The 22,227-nt window shown below is 42.8% G+C and overlaps 1 protein-coding gene across 2 annotated transcripts in view; it reads right to left on the reverse strand.

Annotated features, from left to right (window-relative positions):
* Window positions 1–21,244, reverse strand: part of Pld5 (phospholipase D family member 5) — a 324,256-nt gene extending 303,012 nt beyond the window's left edge. The window contains exon 1 of one of the 2 annotated variants that reach the window (XM_041635445.1): window positions 20,466–21,244. In XM_041635445.1, coding sequence (XP_041491379.1) covers window positions 20,466–20,654 — 189 coding nt within the window. In that variant the 5' untranslated portion in view covers window positions 20,655–21,244. The remainder of the gene's footprint in view (window positions 1–20,465) is intronic. The other variant, XM_041635448.1, reaches the window with a different exon arrangement.
* Between the last annotated feature and the right edge of the window lie 983 nt (window positions 21,245–22,227).

Raw genomic sequence — 22,227 nt, forward strand, 5'->3', positions numbered from 1 at the left:
CCAGGGGCATAAAGTCAGGTGACCAACTAGCCCTTAATGTTTTTCCCAATAAGAATACTACTGGTGGCATTTTATCACTTGGGACAGCTAGAGGTCGGGACACAGTTTAAAGACAAAAAGAATCCAGGGATCTCAGCCTTGCTGTAGACCTGCATAACAATCAACCCAACAAAGTTTTTTTTTTTTTTTTTTTTTTTGTGTGTGTGTGTGTGTGTGTGTGTGTGATATAATAGATTTCCTTATCATTTAAGGCTTCCTTACTTGGGTGTTTGCATAGTTAAGGCTTGCACTGGCTAGTTTTACCTATGAATTTCATATGAATTGGAATTGCTTGGAAAAGAGTCTTAATGAGGAATTGGCTTGATTGATAATGGATGCCGGACGTTTAGGCTCATTGTGGGTGGCACCATCCCCTAGGTGTGGGGGGGTCCTGAACCGTGTTTGAGAGGGGAAGGCTGGTTGAGAGCAAGTACCCAAGGAAGAATCCATTTGTTGGATTGATCTATTTATTTTCTCTCTGCTCTTGATAGTGAACGTGACACTAAATTCCTGCCTTGATGTCCCTGCAAAAGTGACTGTAATCCGGAGTGTAAGCCAAGTAAACTCTTTCTTCTGTAAATAGTTTTATGTCCGGGCATTTTATCACAGAAACAGGATTGGAACTACAACAAGCCTACACGTGACGGAATTAAGACAGATTAAAGCGGGATTGTTTTCTAGTACTTTGTGTGCTTTGTTTTCATGTTAAAAATAAATGTCATTTCTTTTCTCATAAAACAAGAAGAAATGATTTTTATATCATTTGCAGGTGTGAGATTATCAAAGCTTTAAATATTCTGAGAGAGGGAGAGAGGAAGCCCCACTGACTTGAAAAATAAAAAAAAGACCAAAATAACTGCATGTCTAGGTGCCTTTCGGAAGTAACTGAAGTGGTCCTTTGTCAAAAGCAAGGACATTATCTGCCTTCTTATTTCTTGGGGTTTTCTAAGTTCAAAAAGGACAGACACAGGTACCACCCGCCACCCATGGTGCTCTGTTAAACTGAAATCGCATGCCATTGCAACCTCTAGGTTTCAGGGCCCTCTTTGGTGTCATCATCCTGCATAAAACCAGAAGGAGGCTCAGTTTGTTTTCAATTTAAACAAGTTGGATACTCATAAGATCCATGAAAATGCCTCTTACACAGTGACTTCAAAAATAAAGATATCCCTAAGACAAATTTGTAATTTAAGCCTACCTTTTACTTTGCTTTATTAACTCTAAAAAATTAAATATTAAGCATGTCCCCTAAGCAAATACTAAATTAACCCATTTGGATTTTGGAAATTTAGCTTTTCAAATTATTTTAACTTCAAAATATTGTTTGCAAATTATAACTTTGCTGAAATGTAGCATAATAATAGATGACTCAAAAAATTGTAAAATTAACATTACTATGGAATTACCCATATGTTTTGAAGACACTTTCCTTAAAAACAAACAAACAATAAAACTTTTGGGTGAACCAATGTGTTTTTCTCTGTTTTTATCAGTCGACTTTCCTTCTCTATGGCAAAACACCAGAGAACATCAGCTTAGTAAAAGAAAAAGGGTTTCTCGACTCATCCTTTCAGCCTGTGGTTGTTTGACACTGTTGATTTGGGGTCTGTGGCAGCAGCACAGGCCACCAAGGCAAGAGCCCATGGTGGAGGAGACCGTTCAGCTCTGCACTTCATTGTGCTTCAGAAGTGAAACAATGAAGGAGAAAGAGGCTGAGATCCTGACATTTCCCCCTTCAGAGGCACTACTCAAATGACTTAACTTCCTACCCTTAAGCCCTACCTCATAAAGATTGTGACACTTCCCAACAATGCCAGAAGCTGTCCACCCAGCCTTCAGTACTCAGGCCTTTATAGAATTGGTACTCAAGTGAAAATGCTCTGAAGAGAACAGAACAATGGAGAAATGCTTACTTTATAACAAAGGTATCAGATGCCAAGATATTTCTAAGTAAGAATATATTTCTTTTTAACTGAATATTAAAAAATTATAATCATGTATGTTTACAGGGCTTCATCTCAAGCTTATTGAATTACTCATAATAGCCAAGTGATGGAACAAACCTATGGACCCAATGAGTGGATAAAGAAAACAGCATACAATTAAAAGGAGGGTTGTGATAGGCACCTGCCCATGTCTGTGATTTTACTGCATTCCACAGACATCACAGCGAGATTTTCCGGTATTGTTTCACTAGAGCTAAAGGTTCCATAAAACGGGCCAGAGAACATGAAGTCTTCTCTCAGAGATGTAAATAAAAAATGCAACCAAAGACCTCAAAATGAAAAACAGGACAGACCTCAAGGTGCCTGAGGCCCTGGGAGGAGATGGGCACTGGGAATGACGAGTATGGATTCCTCTACACAGTTACACTACCCAGTCACATCCACAATGACCAACTGAACAGCCTTCTGGGAAATCACTACCCCCACCCCATCCCACACCAGCAACTCTCAACAGAAGCAATGCAAACGGGAAATAAAAATGAAAAGTAGTAAAGAAGCCTTAATTTTTTTTTTTTTAAAAAAAAAAGGTAGGTGAAAAAATAAATCTAGAGTGGTTGCCAGAGAGAGTGCAACAGTTCCCACTTCTCTCAAGAACTTCCAAGAAGTAGCTAGAGCCGAGATGCTTTGCAGCTGTGCCCTACTGTGAGGGTCCCGGATGTGAGTCCCAACTGCGGTGTTTGCCATTTCCTAGCCCTCCGCCTTGGCTGCCCACGAAGATTTTAGGCAATGAGGAAGACGACTCCCGAGGCAGAGGCACAAGGGATTCAGTATGAAGTACAGATGGATCTCAAGGAATTGGCACCCCCTGAGGAAGGGTTAAGGGCAGGAACAGGAGAAATAATGATCTTCGCAAGAGGAGATTGTCCCCGAAAAGAAATATAAAATGACAAAATGTGTTCCTGGCGCTTGAGAGCCCCTTTTGAGAAAGATGTATTTCTTGTCTCTCGGTTCCATCATGGCATTGTCTCTGTAAAGTTATTGGTGCTAAGAAGTGGGTGGGGATCATCGAGAGAGCAAAGAAGAAGGGGGTGGGGACCTAGAGAGTGAAGTTGGTTTCCACAGAAGATCCCAGAGGTTCTGTAAAAGCCACATTGCTAGAAAACCGGAACATCAGGGAGGAGAGCAATGCTGGCAAGAAGACAGCCGTTAGCAGATTGTATTCAGCCCCCAGTCTGCAAGGAGTGAAAGAGCAGCTGAACAGCATGGCAGGAATGCAGGTGACCCCAGTGTAGCCACCATGCTCAGCAGCAGCAGCAGTGGCAGAAACCAAAGAAGTCTATGCAGGTGGCCCCACATCTTTGGGGGCAGCAGGATGTTACCCTTATCAAGGCTCGGTTTCCTGCACTTACCCAGTCTGCCTGGGCGGTTCATCATCTTCCAGCCAACTACGGGAGATCAAAGAGGAAGCCTTCGCAAAGCTAGAATCTTGAAATCCTTTGGATCTCTGATTGCTACAAATTTTAACACTCAGATGATTTTGTTCTTGACTTTAAAATGGTGTAAACTGGGTGAACTGACACCTGCCCATAATCCCAGCATTCAGGAGGTGGAGGCAGGAGTAACTTCAGTTCTAACCCAGTCTAGGATAAAAGATAAATATTTGAGTACTTAAATAAAGATGTGAATAAAATTTAAAAGATTAGAAGGACTTCAGAGAGATTTAGCACAGTTGGTCTAAATTTTTCACAAGCAACACTGAAGATCAGTTCAACAGAGTAAGATATAAAATTTTGGGACACGATTACGAATCTTAGATGCCACATACACCAGTGGCTGAGGCCTGCAGCTTCCTACCCTCTCCAGGCAAAGGCAGCTTTGCTGGGCCTGTGTTTAGGAAATAGTTGGCTTCACTGGAGAGACACCTATTTGGTCACCACAGTGACAGCAACAGACAATAACGTGTCATGTTCTCCATGTGAGCATCTAATATCTTATGGATTATTAGAGAAGCAAATACTAAGACCAGGCTAAATCTGTACACCCAGGACACCTTCAAACTAGATGGCTAATCTTGAAATTATATCTGGCAATAATTAAATCAGGTCTCCTTTTCATTTGAATAAGTGTATTGGCTACAACAACACAAATCCAAAAGCTTTTCTATATTAATATCTCAACCTATAGCTCGGGGATTTATCTAAAAGTGTTTATCTTCCTTTCAATGTAGAAACATGTACACAAGACTTTCAGAGCAGGTGCTGGCACCGCCTGACTTGTTTTACCAGGAATTTCACTTAATTAATGATTATGGAAGTTATTTTCCCCCTCCATGAAAGACATGCAATTTTTACTTTTTAAATAACTTTATCAAAAAAGACTCGTTTAATCTTTTTTTCCCAATATGGGTAAACAATCTTACACAAATACCATTTAGCCAATAGCTAGCTGGTTTCTAAGCTAAAGAAATTTATTTTAATGCCATAAAAAAATTAAGTACATGAGTGAAAAGGTCAAGTCCACTGCAAAGTTTCTAGTCAGAAGTCCAGAGGCTCCTGGTTATGTTGGTGAGCACTCCCCCTTCCCTTCCACCATTTGAACACAAGAAAGAAAGAAAAACTAAAGGGAGGCAGCTAGAGATCATCCCTACCCACTGGGTCACTGCTCTCTGCAAGCCTTTGGCTTGAACACGATCTTTTTACCATGCACTTATGGTTAGTCATGCCAGTTATCCTTCCTCAGCTTCATTAACAACTCTGTGACACTTATTCTAAACCCCGTCAAAACTCCACCGAAATGACTCATCTGGAGAGAAAACAATCGTCTCACAAAATGAGAGTGACAACCACGGAGAAGCCCCAGAGTGCTTGTCTCCTAGCACATAGCTCACTGCTCTCTGCTGAAGTCCTTACAGACCCTACACAGCCATCAGGCCTCTGCTCCCCCAGGGCCGTGGGCACCTGGTCTCTTCATATTCCTCCCACTCAAAGGATGGGCTTCGAATTCTTCTATGTTTAGTGTTAAACAAAATGGGTAGGGGTGGGAAAACCCAGCGACTTTCACTGCTGCTTTCTGAAAGGCCGCAGGAGCTGTCTGTTCTGCCATTTTTATAGGCAGGGTAGAATGGAAGACGAGCATCCTCCAAACAGGTGGGACACCTAACACAAAGGTCATTCATCATGGTTTTATTCTCCTGAAACAACCCACCAAAAGTCAGCGTCTGTCTTATGTTGTGGAATATTAGTTTAAGATGTGCTACATTTTTTTTGTGCTTTGGAATATTTGTTTAATGAGGCAAACATGTATTGCATTCTTTTATGTTGTATTTGTTTAATTCTGGGAAGCTGTGTTATTTTGCCTGCCTAAAACACCTGATAGGTCTAATAAAGAGCTGAATGGCCAATAGTTAAGCAGGAGGGAGAAATAGTTGGAGGCAGAGAGAGCAAACAGGATCCAGAAAAGAAGGGGAGGAATGAGAAAAGGAGGAGGAGAGGAGGGCACCAGGGGCCAGTCACCCAGCCACCCAGCCAGCCATGCAGTAAGAAGGAAAGAAAGATATATAGAATAAAGAGAGGTAAAAAGCCCAGAGGCAAAACATAGTTAAAGAGAAATGGGATAATTTAAGTTAGAAAAGCTGCCTAGAAAGAAGCGAAGCTAAGGCCCACCAGTCACAAGTAAGAAGTTTCCGTGTATTTACTTGGGAGCTGAGTGGCAGACCTCCAAAGAGTAAAAGAAAGAAAGGGAGAGAGAGAGAGAGAGAGAGAGAGAGAGAGAGAGAGAGAGAAAGAAAGAATGAAAACTCCAGTCCTGAGATACAAGACAGGCATAAAGAGAGAAGGAACAACTCCAGTCCCAGGACACGAGACATGCATAGTTCAATGCCTATTTCACCACAGCTCTTTCTCTTTTCCCCCTATCTTTTCTTGGTCTTTAGAGATACTCTCTTAGTATGAGCATATCAATATTGAAAAGTTCCCAATTGAGTTTTTGAAGAGAATTTCAAAGCTCAGATGGCAGTATCTTTGCTCAGAAAACAAAACAAGAAACAAACCACCACCAAGAAAACGCGCCACCACTGAAGCCCCTTGCTATACACTGGCCAAACATTCTAAGTATTGAAATGGAGGCTGGAAGAGTAAGGCCTGATTAGGAATCAGGAAATATGAATGAGGATATTAATTCCCAAGCAAAAGGCTGAGGTTATAGCTTGGAGGTAGAGTCCCTACCTTATGCACAAGGCCCTGGGTTTACTCCTCAATGCTTCAGAAAAAAAAAATCTTAATTCTCAAGGGTAGACTCTGATGTTCTGACAAAAGAAAAAAGTATAAAATACCTCTAAGCACATTCTGGCATATGTACACATATACACATGAGCACACGTGCACACACACACATGCACGTGCACACGCGTGCACACACACACACCCCTTGTGATACACCACAAGGTCACTGTGCCACGTGGAATCTCTGCTATTGGTTTCTTTTAATGCTATGAATGGAATTGCATCTAGAGTTTTTCAATATAAAAATTATTTTATTGTAATGACCTCACCAATGAAAAGGCATCATGCAGCTAAATTAAGGCAACCACTCAAACACCCAATCCAAAAACTCGATGCATCTCAGCAAACTTCTCTATAGTCAGAACAGCTGAATGTGGCAAATGTTATCCTTGCAAATACGATGACTATAATCCAAACCTTAGAACACACATTAGATCAACAAAACAAACAAACAAACAATAAAGCTATGCATCATGGTATGCCCTCATAATGTTAGCATTGGGGAGGTAGGAACAGACGTATCTCAAGACTCACTTTTTACTCAACTAGCCTTTTTACTAAATTTCAGGTCGGTGAGAGACTCAGTATCTAAAAATTGGTAGAGAAAGCCTGAGGAATGACACCTGGAATGGTCCTCTGACCTCCACATTCACACACATACATATGGGTGCACAAACACAAGCATGTATTCTCTCTCTCTCTCTCTCTCTCTCTCTCTCTCTCTCTCTGTGTGTGTGTGTGTGTGTGTGTGTGTGTGTGTGTGTCTCTGTCATACCTACATGCATACGGAAGCACGGATGAAATTCAAACAGTCTGGAATTGAAGAGGCAACCCTGGAGGAACTAAAATTGCTGAGGAGCATACAGGAAATGTTTCACCGTCTTTGCAAATCCTCTGTAATCTAAAACTGACTTTCTCTTAATTATAGAACAAGTTTTTGGCAATATGTGAACATCACGGGCTAAAGCAAGATTTGGGAGGATGAAAAGAGTTTGCAAACACTGGAGTCGGGAAATCGCGGTAGAAGACTCCTGAGGAGCAAGGCTGGCAGCAGTTTAAAGGAGTTGGGAGGTGTTGACATGTTCTCTGATGCGATGTCTTTTAGACTCTCACTAAGGAACTCAGCAGAGCAGGGCAGGAGCTCAACAACGAACCAGCAGATTGGAGTAAGACAAGAAGTCAGATCAAAGCACTCAGGGGAGGGACCAAAACATTTTAATGTTCTTTCTTAAAGCTTAAAAATATAGTAACCAACAAAGGCCCCTTGTATGCAATGACATGGATTATTATTAAGGTGGCTGCTAAACTTGCATTTCCCAAGTCCAAAAAAAAAAAAAGGCGCAGAGTCTAATGCTGAATTGCTAGCATGCAGCCTTGGCTGTTATCTTCTTCACCTGCCATGCAATAGCCACCCTGCATGCCTTCTCTGTGGTTTCTGGAGTCACTTCTGAGGTCCAACTAATTCTTACTGTACTCAACATCTCTCTGTAGTGTTGAGTGGGCAAGTGGCATATAAAGATACTTATTCTTCAACTCATATGTACTGCCCCCTTCTTCATTCATTTCCTCAGCTTCAGCAGCGTCAGGAGTATGTTGTATGAATACTACATCCGTTGAAAGCAGAAACTAGAACATTAGGAAATTTTAAAAAGTTATGATGAGAGCAGTAATTGATGCCTGTCGTGTTGTTGGAGGATAAGAGAAGGGAGCTGTGATATTAAATCTTGACAGTCAATTAGAATCTCCCAGAAGATGCACCTCTGGTCATATGAGGTTGTTTCCATGGAGATTTACCTGAGAAGGGAAAACACCTATTCAATGTGGACACCACCAGACCCATGGAGTGGTGTTCCAGGCTGAATAAAAAGGGACAGAAAAAGAGGGAACGAGTTGACATATACGTTCATCTCTCTCAGCTTCCTGACCACAGATGCGACAGACATGCCTACTGCTTGACATTACTGCCACCAAGTTATAGCCACTCCTTTGGCCACACCTTCCAAGCCCCGAGGGCTGCACTCTTAAACTGTGAGCCAAAATAAATTCTTCCTATCTTATACTGCCTTTGTTAAATATGTTACATTATTAAGAAATGCCACAAATACAGGCACCCAGCTTTAGGCTGATGGGTTAAGAAATGTCATCTGAGTTCAGAAGAACAACCAGATCTTAACTGACCCAAGGGGAAAGACTTGGTCATATACGTCTCAATATTTTAAAGCTAGAAGTTAGTAAAAAGCAGGTACTAGTATGTAATGATAATCAATAGTAATATTGATAATATGAATTGAGACAATACCAGTGTCCTGAGTCCAACAGACAAAACTGAACAAGGCAGAACTCCTACTCACAAGGAGTTTTTTGAGAATTGTTCTGTTCTTCAGCTTCATAATGCCAGCTGGAATTTCTGGGCCATTCCTGGCCTTCGATAAATGAAGGTGTTTCCCACAACACTCCACGTCCAGCCCAGCACCAAGACCTGAGAGCTCTTATTCACAATAAGCCTCGTCTCTGGGTTCTTCCAAAACCTTGTCATTTCTTTAGCATTTTCCACAGATTTGTACGGGATTGAATATCAGTTTCCCAAGTCCTACCCTCTTACGGCAGCCCAGATAGAAAAGCCAGGTCACTGGTCTGTTCCTTGCTTGGTCTCCTTTTTGCCTGAGTCGATTTATTCAGTTGCTGCCGATTCCTTCACTGATTTCAGAGCCAGCATTTTCAGGCTTCCATCTTGAACTCAGGACCAGGAGCCCTTCAGGAACTGGGTTGTTCACCTCTCCTGTGAGAGACAGCCACTGTAGGACCACTCCAACTGCCGAGGTATCCAGCCTCCAGGACTGTAGAACACTCAGGTTCTCAGTCTTCTAGCTGTAATTGTTTGTTTTACTGTTTTTAATAAATTCTTGAATACACAATGCACACACACACACACACACACACACACACACACAAACACACACACCATTGGTTCTGTTCCTCTAGAGAACTAATAATACATAGTCCAGCAGCTGCAGAAGTCAAGGCATGAACTTGGAGGCAGGAACTGAAGCAGAAGCCATGGGGGAAGGCTATTGACAGACTTGCCTTACCCGACTTGCTCGGCTACCTTTGTCAGACAATCCAGGTTTACTTGCCTGAGGATAACACAACCCACGGTGTCTTCCACATGAATCAGCAATTGAAAAAACACCTCACAAACACAATCCGATGTGAACAATTTTTTGGTTGAGTGTTATTTTTGCCAAGTGGCTCTAGTTTCTGTCAAGTTGACACAATGTAACAAGCACAGAAGTTCTCTTCACTGGGGTCACAATTCACTGAGCTCCTGGAGAGAGCTTGGTGAGAATTTACTAGAGCCCTCTGGTAGAGATGGTAAATAAACACTCAACTCAAGTATACTATAAACTGTATATATGATAGCATGGCAGGCTGCAGTGAGGTGAGGAAAAGACTTAAGTCATAGGAAGGAAATGCAGGAAGACATCATGGTGACCCAGGCCAACAGATTAGAGCCAAAAGGGAGGAGGCAGCATGGGGTCTATTGAAAGAAGCAGCAAACAAGACAAGAGCAGATGTTTAGATTTCACTTCTTTACTTTGAACAGTTATGGAAACATTATGATAGAGCATGCAGGTGTACACCTCCACAAGGTTTAGTTCATAACCACTATTGGAAAAAGAGAAAACACTGCAGGTTCCACAGAATCCTCCCTTTAGGCTCACTTCAGCCTCAAAGGTAGTCATTAACATTCTGTCTCCCTAACTGAGCTTTGCCTACTTATCCTTATAAATGGAAACCTACGGCCTGTACCTGGTTTCTCTTCCTCAAGACCACTGTATCTAAATGATCAATCTACACTCACGCATACACATGTAACAGACATACATGTGTCATCCCTTTTCACATGAATAAATTATATTGCCCTCTCAGCTATGGCTGGATATTTTGGGTGCAACTTTTGGGTGCTACTAAGTTAATGCTTTAGTAAATAATTTTGCAGTCCTTGGTGTACACGAACATGTATCTAATACACACATAGAATTCTAATTACTGGGTCACAACAAATACATATATGCTTAATTTAGCAGTCTTTTATCATGGCTCTGTGAATTAAAGTCTTACCAGGAGTTATAACATAGATGATCTTTATTTTCATTAACATTTTGGATGCTATCAATCATTTTAATTTCAGCTGTTTGAGGGTTATATGGTATAAGGCACAAATTTTGTACAGTATTGATATCTGATGACAAGGGTCATTTAGATACTTTGTTATTGTTGTTGTTAAGTTCCTATTCAATTCCATGCTCACTCTTCTGTTGGGTTGTCTGTTATTACTAATTTGTAGATACTTTATATACTTTATATGGATATAAATCTTTCATAAAAGTATAAATTGAAAGCATGGCATTCTAGTCTGTGACTTGTGTTCACCCTCTGAATGTAATTTTCTAGAGACAAAATGTTTAGTTTCACTGTGGTCTAGTTTATTCATCTTACTAAGTTGAGATTATTAAAAATGTTTAAGATTTTTCTTCCTGGCCCAAATTAATGAAGATTTTTTTCATTACTGATTCTTCAATTTATAATTTAAGTCTATAACTCATATTAAACTGAAATTGTTGATGATTTGAAAAACAAAGCGAGATACATTTAATTGTACACAGGCCTGTTCCTACAGTTTCATGCCTATCAGTTGCTCTATTTGTTCATCCTTGTGCCCGGACCACAGTCCTATTAGTTACTTTTCTGTTGCCATTGACTATGTCAACTATGAACAAGTCAACTTATTGAAGAGTTTTGATGGAGAAAGGTCATTGGTTAAAAAATAAAGAAACTGCCTTGGCCCTGATAGGTTAAAATTTAGATAGGCCGAGTAAACAGAACAGAATGCTGGGAGGAAAAGGAAGTGAGCTCAGACGTCACGCAGCTCCTCTCAGAGCCAGACGCCATGAAGCAAGCTGCCAGGTCAGACATGCTGACTCTTTCCCGGTAAGACTGATGCTACACAGATTACTAAAAATGGGTTAGGCAAAATACGAGAATTAGCCCGTAAGAGGCTAGAGCTAGTGGGCCAAGCAGTGTTTAAATGAATATAGTTTGTATGTTGTTATTTCGGGTAAAGCTAGCTGGTGGCGGGAGCTGGGTGGAGGAATGCAGCCCCGCCGCTCCTACTACAGAGTTTATTTTGGCTTATGGTTCCAAAGGGATAAGAGTCTGTGATGGCAGAGTTGCAGAACAATGGGAAATGACAGGAATGACAGCAGAAACGGTAAGATGAGAGCTCACACACTAAACCACAATCACTAAGCAGTGATGGAAAGCGGAGGTGTCCTGTCTTTAACATCTCAAAGCCCTGCCCTCCTCTAGTGACATATTTCCTCTAACAAGGCCACCTCCTAAACCTCCTCAAACAGCGCCACCAACTGGGGAACAGGCATTCAAATACATGAGCCTACGAAGTCATTCTCATTCACACCACCACAGCACAGACTTAATGAGTTCATCTTTATTATAAGTGTGGATGTCCCCAACCAGTCTTCTTCATGCTTCATCCCTGTCTGGTCTGGTCTTGAACTTCTGCTTTCCATATACACTTCAGAATCACATTTTAGCATGCATACATACATAGACAAACTTGCTGAGATTTCCATAGGAATTGCATCTGATGGAAAATTCAAGAGCTTTTTTTTATTAAACATTCCTAGTGTTTGATATTTTATGATAGTATAAATTAGACCATCTTTACTTTGGAATTATTTTTTTATTCTTAATTTTGCAAGATGACCTTTTATCCAGTGAGCCTGACAAGTCTAAGGACATTGCTCATTTGTTAACTATATCTACTGTTTAGCTTGGATCTTTTAATGTTCCTAGTTACACTGTCTGCTAATAACCAATAACTTCCTTTTAAATTCTTATTTTAAATGCCTAGTTTAAATCTGAGTGTGTTACCTGTCGTATCTAGTAAAATAATTAATTTATATATAATATCTATAATTTACCTTGTATTTTCAAATGTTAACAATCACATCATCTGATACCAACAACAATTTTCTTCTTTTTAATTATTATAATTTTTATTTTTCTCACCTGATTGTATTGCCTACAAGTTTTCATATAATGACGGGTAGAGAGAATGACATATGCATAGCTCTCACACAATTCATGCAGATAATTTTTAATATTTCATCATTACATGCAATTTTTTAAAAGAAATCCACTATCAGAATATTAAAGGTTTTTTTGCGGGGGTTAGTTGGTTGGTTGATTGAGACAGGGTTTCTCTGTGAAACAGTCCTGGCTGTTCTGGAACTCACTTTGTAGACCAGGGTGGCCCTGAATTCACACAGATCTCTGCCTCCCAAGTGCTGGGATTAAAGACGTGCAGCATCATAGCCCAGCTTAAAGATTGTTTTTGTTTGTTTGTTTATTTTTCTAGTTGAGACTTTTATCATGTATGAATACTTGATCTCATCAAATAATCAAATACTTCACTTTGTCTTCACCTGTTGTCTTTCGGGGAGTCAAGGAATCAGTACCTGAAGCATCATAGTCACATCATAACCATACACAGAGCAGAGAGAAACGAATGCACGCAGGCTTCTCTACTTCATCCATGCTTGTCTGCTCTCACACAGTTGAAGGCCCAGATCCAGAGCATGGGACTTCCCGCACTGGGTGGCCCTTCTCACTTGAATTAGTATAATCAAGGCAATTGCCTGCAGAGATCCCACAAGCCATCATGATCTGAAGATTCCTCACTGAGACTTTCTTCCCACGTGCTTCTAGACTGTGTCAAGCTAAGAAACAAAATGAATCATCACAGATACCAAGCCTATCTATATTGTTTGGTTTTGTGCATCTGATATCATGATAAATTACATTAATTAACTACAAAACTAGTATATATTTTGCATTATTGAAATAAATGCATTTGTCGTGTTACATTATCAATACATAACAATATTCATTACTTATTTTTAACTGTAATTTATCCCATTTTACACAATGAGATCCTTGAGAAGAACAGTATTATGCTGTTCTGCTTTTTCTCTATTACTCACAAAACCATAATCATGCCGCAACTGTATTTTTAAGACTGTAATCGTCTTGCAAAAAAGGCATTCTAGTCTAGTCTCTCTGTGTTTTTCAGGTTTGGCAAGTTCATATGTCAGATAATTTTTGTAGAATAGGAGCCCTCAGAGTCTCCTAACAGTGCTTTTGCATAAAAGACACTCTCAACAATTGTGCTTCCACGGGTGACATTGCTAGCAGTGGTTTTGTGTCAATGGGTACCACTTCCCAGCCTAACTCTTCAGGCCACTTCTGGATCGAATCTCACAACTTACTAGGAGAAGGACGGTGGTCACAGGTCATTGCAGGTAAACATGGTGTTTACAATGATCACTATGCTCTAGAGAATAAAGAAGCACATCTACCATTCAATGGTCATGACATCCATCTCATGACTTGGACCTCATACACAGGTCAGTCAAGATTGAACTCTGTAATAAAGGCAAGGCTACCTGGGAAAATTTGCCATAGTCTTCATTTAAATTCTTATTAAGGGCTAGAATTGTGATTTTCAAAACTTAACTCATCTTTCTGTATTTAAAGAAAAAGTAGAAAGTTGGGCACTTTGCCACACATGTAACTGCAGAACAAGAGAGGCAGAGACTGTAGAATTGCTCGCAAGTTGGGCTACACTGAGAGGTCAGGACTACATAAGAAGCCAGAAAGAATATGGGGAGGGGAAGAGGAGGAAGCGGAGGAGAGAAACGGGCGGGGAGAATAAAGAGAAGGGGAGAGGAAAAGGAAGGAAAGGAGGAAAGGAAGGAGGGAAGGAGGGAGGGAGGGAGGGAGGGAGGGAGGGAGGGAGGGAGGGAGGAAGGAAGGGGAAAGATTTATTCCTTTTGTTTAGACTGTCTGTATCTTTAAGCGTGACAGTTTGACATCTCTACTACACCATGACAGTGACATTTGCATTTCATATTAAGGTTTCACTGCACAACTTACAAAGGTATGAACCTCAGGTAACTGGCTTTGATGTTACCAGTATAGGCAATATTTCGGAGGTGAGCTTTTGCCATGCAGTTCATGTACACACCTGTATGCCTCTCCGTCATCAATTCAGTGTGAAAAGATGCTGTTGCTAATGTCATGTCCTAGAGCTCAAAACCATCATCAGATTTCTTGAACCTTAGAGTTTAAATAGAAACATTAAAAGCTGCTCCACAGAAGTATGCCTGGGATAAACACAGAAGTCTGTAAAGAAAAGGAAAATCTTATAGAAACACGAGCCAGAAATTGGTATTTGACTGCTACGTAGACAAGACAAATCTTCAATTTAGTCATCTTGGGCTCCTCAAATTCAATGTATTGTATGTGATACATCATGGACCACGATTAAACCTAGTAATCAATATTAAGTCACACCCAAGAGAGTTAAGAGAAAATAAAACTTCATGAAAACAAGCCGTCATGTGGATCCTTGGGGAAAGAAGTCCATTAGTGCAAAATACATGTTAACCATGGTAGGGACAAGGACAATATATGGGCCCACTGATATCCATTAGAAGGCATCCATGAGATACCTAATGTGCCTTTCTCTGTGGATGAGTTAGAGAGTCAGAGAACACTGCCTCTGCCCAAGACTGTTCCTTCCATTTACCTAAAATAGCTAATAAATTATAAATAAACAACAAATAAATAAATAAAATAACTAATCCTGGTGAACATTATTGTACTTTCTTGTTGGCTAGTCTGTTTGTTTGGTTGATTTTTAATAGGACATTTTAAAGATTCATTCCCTTGGTTTCTCTCCCTGCTTGCTGATCTTCTCGGTGGGGCACACTATTTTCATGGGTATGCCCTGTGAACATAAACGGCATTACCTAACACAAGCCTACTCCACAGTGGCTAATTTTACTCTTGTTCTTTGCTCCTCCTGTGAATAATTCATTGAAGGAGGCAAGTGTGGATGTGACATTTATTTCCTATTTGCCAATAACACAAACAATTACAGGTGTAAAACATACTCAGAAGAGACATCCTTTTAAGTTAAGACACTAAACCAAACTACAAGGCTAACTACAAGTGAGAACATTAAGAATTGTCTTTTATTCTTTGTGTGTGTGTGTGTGTGTGTGTGCTTGTGTGTGTGTGTGTGTGTGTGTGTGTGTGGTGTTTGTGTGAGTGCTTACATGTGAGTGGGGGAGAGTGCATACACGTGGCCAGATATCAATGTCAGATATCATCCTTGGTCATTGTACACCTTATTTTTTGGGACAGAGGCATTTAGTGAACCTGTAGCTTCACCAGTATACCTGGACTGGCTGGCCAGTGAGTTCCAGGGATCTGCCTGTCTCCATTTACCTCAGCTCTTGAGTTACAGACATGTGCTGCTCTGGACTTTTATATGGATGCTAGACATTCAAACGGGTTCTCACGTCTATGCAGTAAGTACTCTATCAACAGAGCCATCCTTCCTGCTCCTTGTCATTTACTCTTCATCAATCTCCTCTCTTTCTCCTTGCAGTTTAAAGAAATTCCCTGACCAGTCTTGCAACTTCATCTCATCTGCACACGCCAAGGAGGAAACAAGGGTGTGAGCTATCTGTAAAGAGGTGGTCTCTGCTTGCAATGGCCAGTAGAGATCACAAGAAACAAAAAGTCAGATGAGAATGGCCAGACAGGGGTTAAGCAAAGACCCACGGGCCAGGAAGAGTCAAACTCCTGGAAAAAACAAAGACTGGAAACATCCTTGCGGGCCCAAAGATCCATATCCTTTGGTGTAGGACACAGCGTCTAGGATACAGGGAAGCTGTATGTTAAATGTGAAACCTGGGAGGAGTGGAGGTGCTTAGGCAGAGATTAGGGAAGACGGGAGAAGTCATTTTGCTTTAGGTACATTATTAATCATCTAATAGAGTCCTGACATCACACTGAGTGTTTCATGTTCTATAGAGATCCTGCAGAGAGCTAGGAAAAGATTTATTTCTCTTCTCTCTGAGTTTTGGTTGGGTCCTCTTTTCCATCTCTTTCAAGTGAACTTAGGTCATGAAACTTTCTTTGGCTAATAGGTATGGGCTTTACAGATGCATCCCTTGTGGGTAGACGCTTCAGGAGTCGTCTCTAGATTCTCTTAGCTTCAATAGGGGCAAAGACCACTAGGATGGGCATTTCTTTCCATCCATCAGGAAGACTCAGAAGAGGAGGAATCCTCCCAGCCTGCGCAGATGAGGAGGGTGATGAAAATGTCTGCCTGTTGCATAGAGGATATTTGTTCCTGAAATATAGAGACTATCCCATTTAATCACCATTGCAAAACCATGACTTTTAAATGTGACTGTGCATGTTACATACTTTAAGCCTTCACCTACAGTTGCCATATTTGCTGAAAATGATGCAAAACCCAAACTCAGGTTTGTCTCACTAGAACCTTTCCTTACTATCACTTTAGCTAGACCCAGTGGTCTGCACAGGGAAGAAAGCCAGGCTGCTGCTTCTTCCCCATAACCTGGAAACTCACCCAGCTGGCATAAAACTGAAAAAGAGTGGAGCAGACTCATCTCACCCTCTTCCCAATAGGAAAGTATAGCAGAAAGCTCGAGAACAGTAGAGTGCCACATGCCGCGCTGTCCTCTGAGAAGATCAAGAGCTTCAAAGGGACCCAGACTAGGGAGATTCCGGGGGTGGCTCCTGCCCAGGTTGCTTTACCAAACCACAATCCTTTATATTATTTCTCCTCAAGAAAATACTAGAACCCCACAACAATATGATAGTCATTGCTTTTCTCTCATGCCACAGGAATTCTAGAACAGAACAAGACGCAAAACACTGTAAGCCAGTGGTTCTCAACCTGTGGCTCGCGACTCCTTTGTGGGGGTCTCATATCACAACATCATGAAATTGCAGTGACGAAGTAGCAACAAAATGATATTATGGTTGGGGGTCACCACAACACAAGAAACTGTATTAAAGTGTTACATCATTAGAGGGCTAAGAATCAATGCTCTAAGCACCAAGAGCCTCACTCATAAAAAGCAAGACGATATTCTGCATGCAACCAAAAATTTCATTTTCCTCAAATGCACAAGCTGAGTTTGAAGTTCAGAGTTCAGGGCATGTAACATTCCTTCTTACACATTCTAACTGTGCTTTAGGAATGAAAAATTCCCTAAATATATTCATATCTTTTAGGTGGCTAAGCCAGGTTTTTGAGACAGCATCTTGTTTTGTAGCCCAGACTGGCTTTGGACTACAGATAATGTGGCTTCAGCATCCTGAAGGCTGGGATCACAGACACATGAAACTGTCTGGTCAGGTATTTATTTTCACTCCGTGGCCCCAGTTGACTCAGGACCCACTAAGTTGCCCACGCTGTCCCTGCCTACTCAGCACGCCTGGTGCTGGGACTATAGGCATGCAACCATCACAGCCTTCTATGTACTTACAAATCTTCATTTTAAGTATCAGCTAACTAATGAAAGGAATCAAGTTTAAGATCAATTGAATGTATTCCAATCCAACTCATGTCACTTTCTTTCTGCATAACCTGAGATCCATCTGATGTCTTTCAGCCAAAGTAAGAGATAAATTACTCTCACTTTTAGCAAAGTGGGTAGAAATATATTATTTAGCTGTCACTTTACACGGTGTTATTGACTTTCAGATTAAGCTGTGCCTCTACAGCCTGGCTAGAATCCACACACTGCCGCTTTTCATCTCGGGGAATTCCGTTACTTGTGATGACTAAATGTATGTGTCATTTGGAGCCATAATTTATTTATTCCTTTAATATTTAGATTGGCTTTCAAAGCACCAAACAACAGAATAGGCTGCTTCCAGGCATCTGGTCTCCATCATAATTATTTCTTCATTTATTTCAACTTAATAGAAATGGTGGTCATCTTTTTGATGAGACAGACAAGAGGGTTTTAGACAGAAGTGTGGTTTATAAGCCACCCTCGACTTTGTATGATACCTTCAACTTGCTCCCTGCAGCAACTGAACTAAAGGTGCCACATAGCTTCAGCGTGCTGTTTACAATGAACTTATATTGATATGTTCATGCTTTCTGTAGCAACTATATGCCGGGCTACATTGGTTATAAGCTTTTAAATCTCACGTGCTGAATTATAAACTAACAGCAATCTGCCTAAACATCATAGCTTATAAAACAGGATATATAAGTATGAGTGCTTGAATTTGAATAAAATTGTATCTGCATATGACTTTGACTCTTCATAACATGTGCATAAACACTAACTCTTTAAGATGTCAGTATTTCAAAGGGGTCGGAGAGTAAACCAAAAATAATTTGAAACAAAAGCTCCATTTCTGATTCAAGGTAAATATAGAAGAAGCAAGAATCTACATCTCATATAAACATAGTTTTAAAGGCAAAGTAAATGACACTCTGATTTAAACATCAAATGGGGCACATGATTTTCTTTAATCAATGCAGTGCTCTTTAGGGCATCCGAGGGAGGGAAAGTGCAGATGCTCACACACTTGTGAGCATAACCAGACCTCCTTCGCTTCATCTCTCATCCCAGGAGAGCTGAGCATCCCACACTTACAGCAGAAAGGGGAAGCTGCTGTGGTCCACTAGGTAGACCTGATACTTTGAATCAAAACAAAAAGTGGGAAAGCATTTCAGTAGAACGCAAGCAGCAGCATCTGTGACTCAGGAAGACACACTCACAGAAGGTTGCACTATTGATTCTCAGGAAAAGTATAAAAGCAATGAGCCAGCCTAAAGCAACCACTGCAAATGAACACAGTTCTGATGAAACGAAAATGAAGCACATTCCATCACCACTCGGAGGCCTCAGGCTGGGGCCAGGTTTCTCACGAGCACCCAGAGCTAAATCTCTCGAAGATGCTGTTTCTCTCGATCCTCTACCAACTCCAGACATTACTTCAAACATCATCCTGGAGCGAGCATTTTAAAACAGGTACTGCTGTTACCTTTTCCAACAACCAACTTGCACTTACAGTTCCTGCAATCCGCGACTGCCCCTGTTTTAAGGACCCAAGGCATCCTTTTGGTTCTCTCCACACAAAGCAGAGCCTGTTACTCAGCTCAACTAGGAGCTTTAAATAAGGGCTTAAGAATTAGTCATTCCTGTGACTTAATCAGGTCCTCAAAAAGGCACGGGCTGTCCTTTCTGCTCCTAACAGAAATACCCATTTCCACGCTTCTTTCCAGGGACACTGTTGGCGAGGCAAAGCTCGGAAAGGGCTTTCGGGGCCAGATGGGATTCAGGTGGGTACAGCGCTAGGGGACGCAAGTTTCAGGAGTTTCCCGTCTTATCTTTTTGATGTGGTGTCATAAAAACCTCCACATTCCACTAAGGGACTCAGTTTGGACTCTGCAGGTCTGCTAGGGGCGGCAGCAGTTCTCTTCCTGTTGCTGGCACACATTTGTTTCATTTCAACGTCTGGTTAAGGAGATACTGATGGGTCAAATGTTTTAAGTGTGGATTCCCAAAAGGTCCTTGTTGAAGGACTTTTCTTCTTTCTAGAATGACCCAGTCTTAGGGATTCAACACCAGAGTCAAAGACAGAAGTCCTCACCCAGGAGAGAAAAGGGATTGGGGGTGGTTGGGGAGCTGGGGAGCAGGGATTCACACCCCCTGTGTCCCACTCTGCTGAGGAGTGACAGATAGCTGGGGACCTTTGGTCTGTCCATTCTCAGCACAGAAGCTCTCTCCACTTGGGCTCAGGTTGGAAAGCTCCCTAAAAACTCCTGCTAGCGTCCCAGCATACACTGCCAAAAGCTCTTTATCGCCAACGACAACTTTATTGCAGCGTTTTTGTAGTTTCTGCACCGAGTGAAATGGCTCCAAAGAACCAGGTAAACATCCCACTGAAACCGTCCTCGAGCAAAGCCCAGTCCCTTGCAACTAACCACTCTTCTCACAGGTACCCCAAGAACACAATGCACAGGAACCCTACAGTGAAGAACAATTCAGGAGGTCTCCCGGATGCCAGAGCTGGGGTACCTGAAAGCTAACCTTTCTTTTCGCCATGCAATTGAGTCATTAAGCAAAAAATGTGCAGGGCTGACAGAGGATACAGGCAACCTGGCTCTGGTGGCGGGCCGCCCGCTGGGGTCCCCATTAGGGTCCCTACACTTCTAGCGCTGCGTGCCACAACCACCTAGCCCCCCAGGAACCAGGGTCCTTACATGTTCCAGCTTATCTTTTCTTCGGAGCCAGACGCTGGCGCTGTAGTCCTGCTGCTTGACACTGCTGTAGAAGTTCGCGCCCACTCGGGTCAGGCTGGGCGAGGGCTCCTTGGGGCGGCTTTTCAACCTCATCTGCTCGAAGCCCTCGTGGGGGGAGGCCGAGAGCCACTCGTGCTGCCGGATCTCCATCCTGACATGACCAGGCGGCGGCCCGGCGCTCAACCCACTCGGGATGGGAGCAGGGCGCCGCCGGCGAGCGAGAGGCCAGGCGGTTGGTGAGATGGAACTGAAGGAGAGAGCTGGGAGCACCGGGTGCAGATCGCCCGCGGAAAGCACGGGTGCCGACCGCTCGAGGGGTGCGCAGCGTGCAGGCTGGAGGCACAGGAGCAGGGACAGAGGGGAGAGGGACAGAGGAGGGAGGGTTTCACAGGGCAGGGGATGGGGGAGGGGGGGCCGATGGGGGGACCGGACAAAGGGAGACGGGGAAGGAGTGGATGCCTGATCCCGAGTGGCAGAAGTGAGGGTACAACGGAGGTGGCCGCGACGTCGCCTGCCGCTGCGGTCCCGGTCCCGGTCCCGGGCGGGAGCTCCGCTTGCGGCTGCTCCGCACCAACTGGAACCCCGGCCCCGGGGCGGGCGGGCGGCGGGGGTGGGGTGCGGTGGGAGGGGCCCGGCGGCCGAGCTGGAGCCCGCAGGTTGATGCAGTAAGGAGCCGCCCGAGGGAGGCGAGCGCTGAGTCCGGCCGCCGCCCTCTGCGCGCGCCTGTCCCCAGCCCGCCTGCCTCGCCCTTGCCCTCGCCCGCGCGGGTTCACGCCGACAAACCACCGAGCGGCTAGGGAAGTGAGCGCCGTCCGCTCGCGATTGTGACCAGGGCTCCGGAGGACACTCTGGGAAGCCACCACCACCGCCCCGCACCACTCTAGTTCGTTCTGATTCTACTGTCTCTACCCTTGCTCAGAAAGTTCACCAACTTCCCATCTTAGGAGCCCAGACATCTCACCCCAGGGGACTTGGCCGAAAGTCCCCCCAGAAAATGGTTTGGAGGACATGTATTTTTGTGAATCGTGCACTGTACTTAATCTGGAGTTGTTGCGAAGTATGCCTCTCTACCAGCGAGGGCAGCCCTCTCCTGTCCTGCTTGTTGAACCTGCCTCTCAGCCTTCAGTGTCCCCCTTGAATAAGGCTCCTGGAGGCTGGCGGTCAGGACCTGAGACCCCAGGAGAGGCCACCCAGCACCAACCTACACCGTGTGCTTGGCCTCTGTTCTTTAGGTGTGCGTCCCTGGCTCCTGTGCGGTTCTCTCTGCTGTTTCTAGGATCACAGGGGCTTTACCCCCAAACCCAGTCCAAAGCAACCAAGCCTGAGAATCAGGGTGACTAGTAAATAATTGAATTTTAAATTATTTATCTTTCGCTCTCCTTTAGCCAATGGCTAAAAACATTTTTTTTTAGCAGAAAATGGAACCTTAACTAGTGTTAAGGATTTGTGAGGTCCATTTAAAAGCCTAGAAATTCAATATAAATTTGAGGAGTACACTGGGGGTGTTGAAAAAGCTGCAGAGGGCAAACTTCTCTAGCCCTTGGCAGTACCCAATCACCAACGTTCTTTTTTTTTTTTTAAAAAAAAATATTTTTATTGAGCTATATATTTTTCTCCACTTCCCTCATTTCCTCTCCCCTCCCTTCTACCCTCTCCCAAGGTCCACACACTCCCAATTTACTCAGGAGATCTTGTTTTTTTCTATTTCCCATGTAGATTAGAT

The sequence above is a fragment of the Microtus oregoni genome, unplaced genomic scaffold, assembly GCF_018167655.1.
Source record: "Microtus oregoni isolate MIOR12 unplaced genomic scaffold, Mior012 000047F_ref0000412, whole genome shotgun sequence".
NCBI lineage: Eukaryota > Metazoa > Chordata > Mammalia > Rodentia > Cricetidae > Microtus > Microtus oregoni.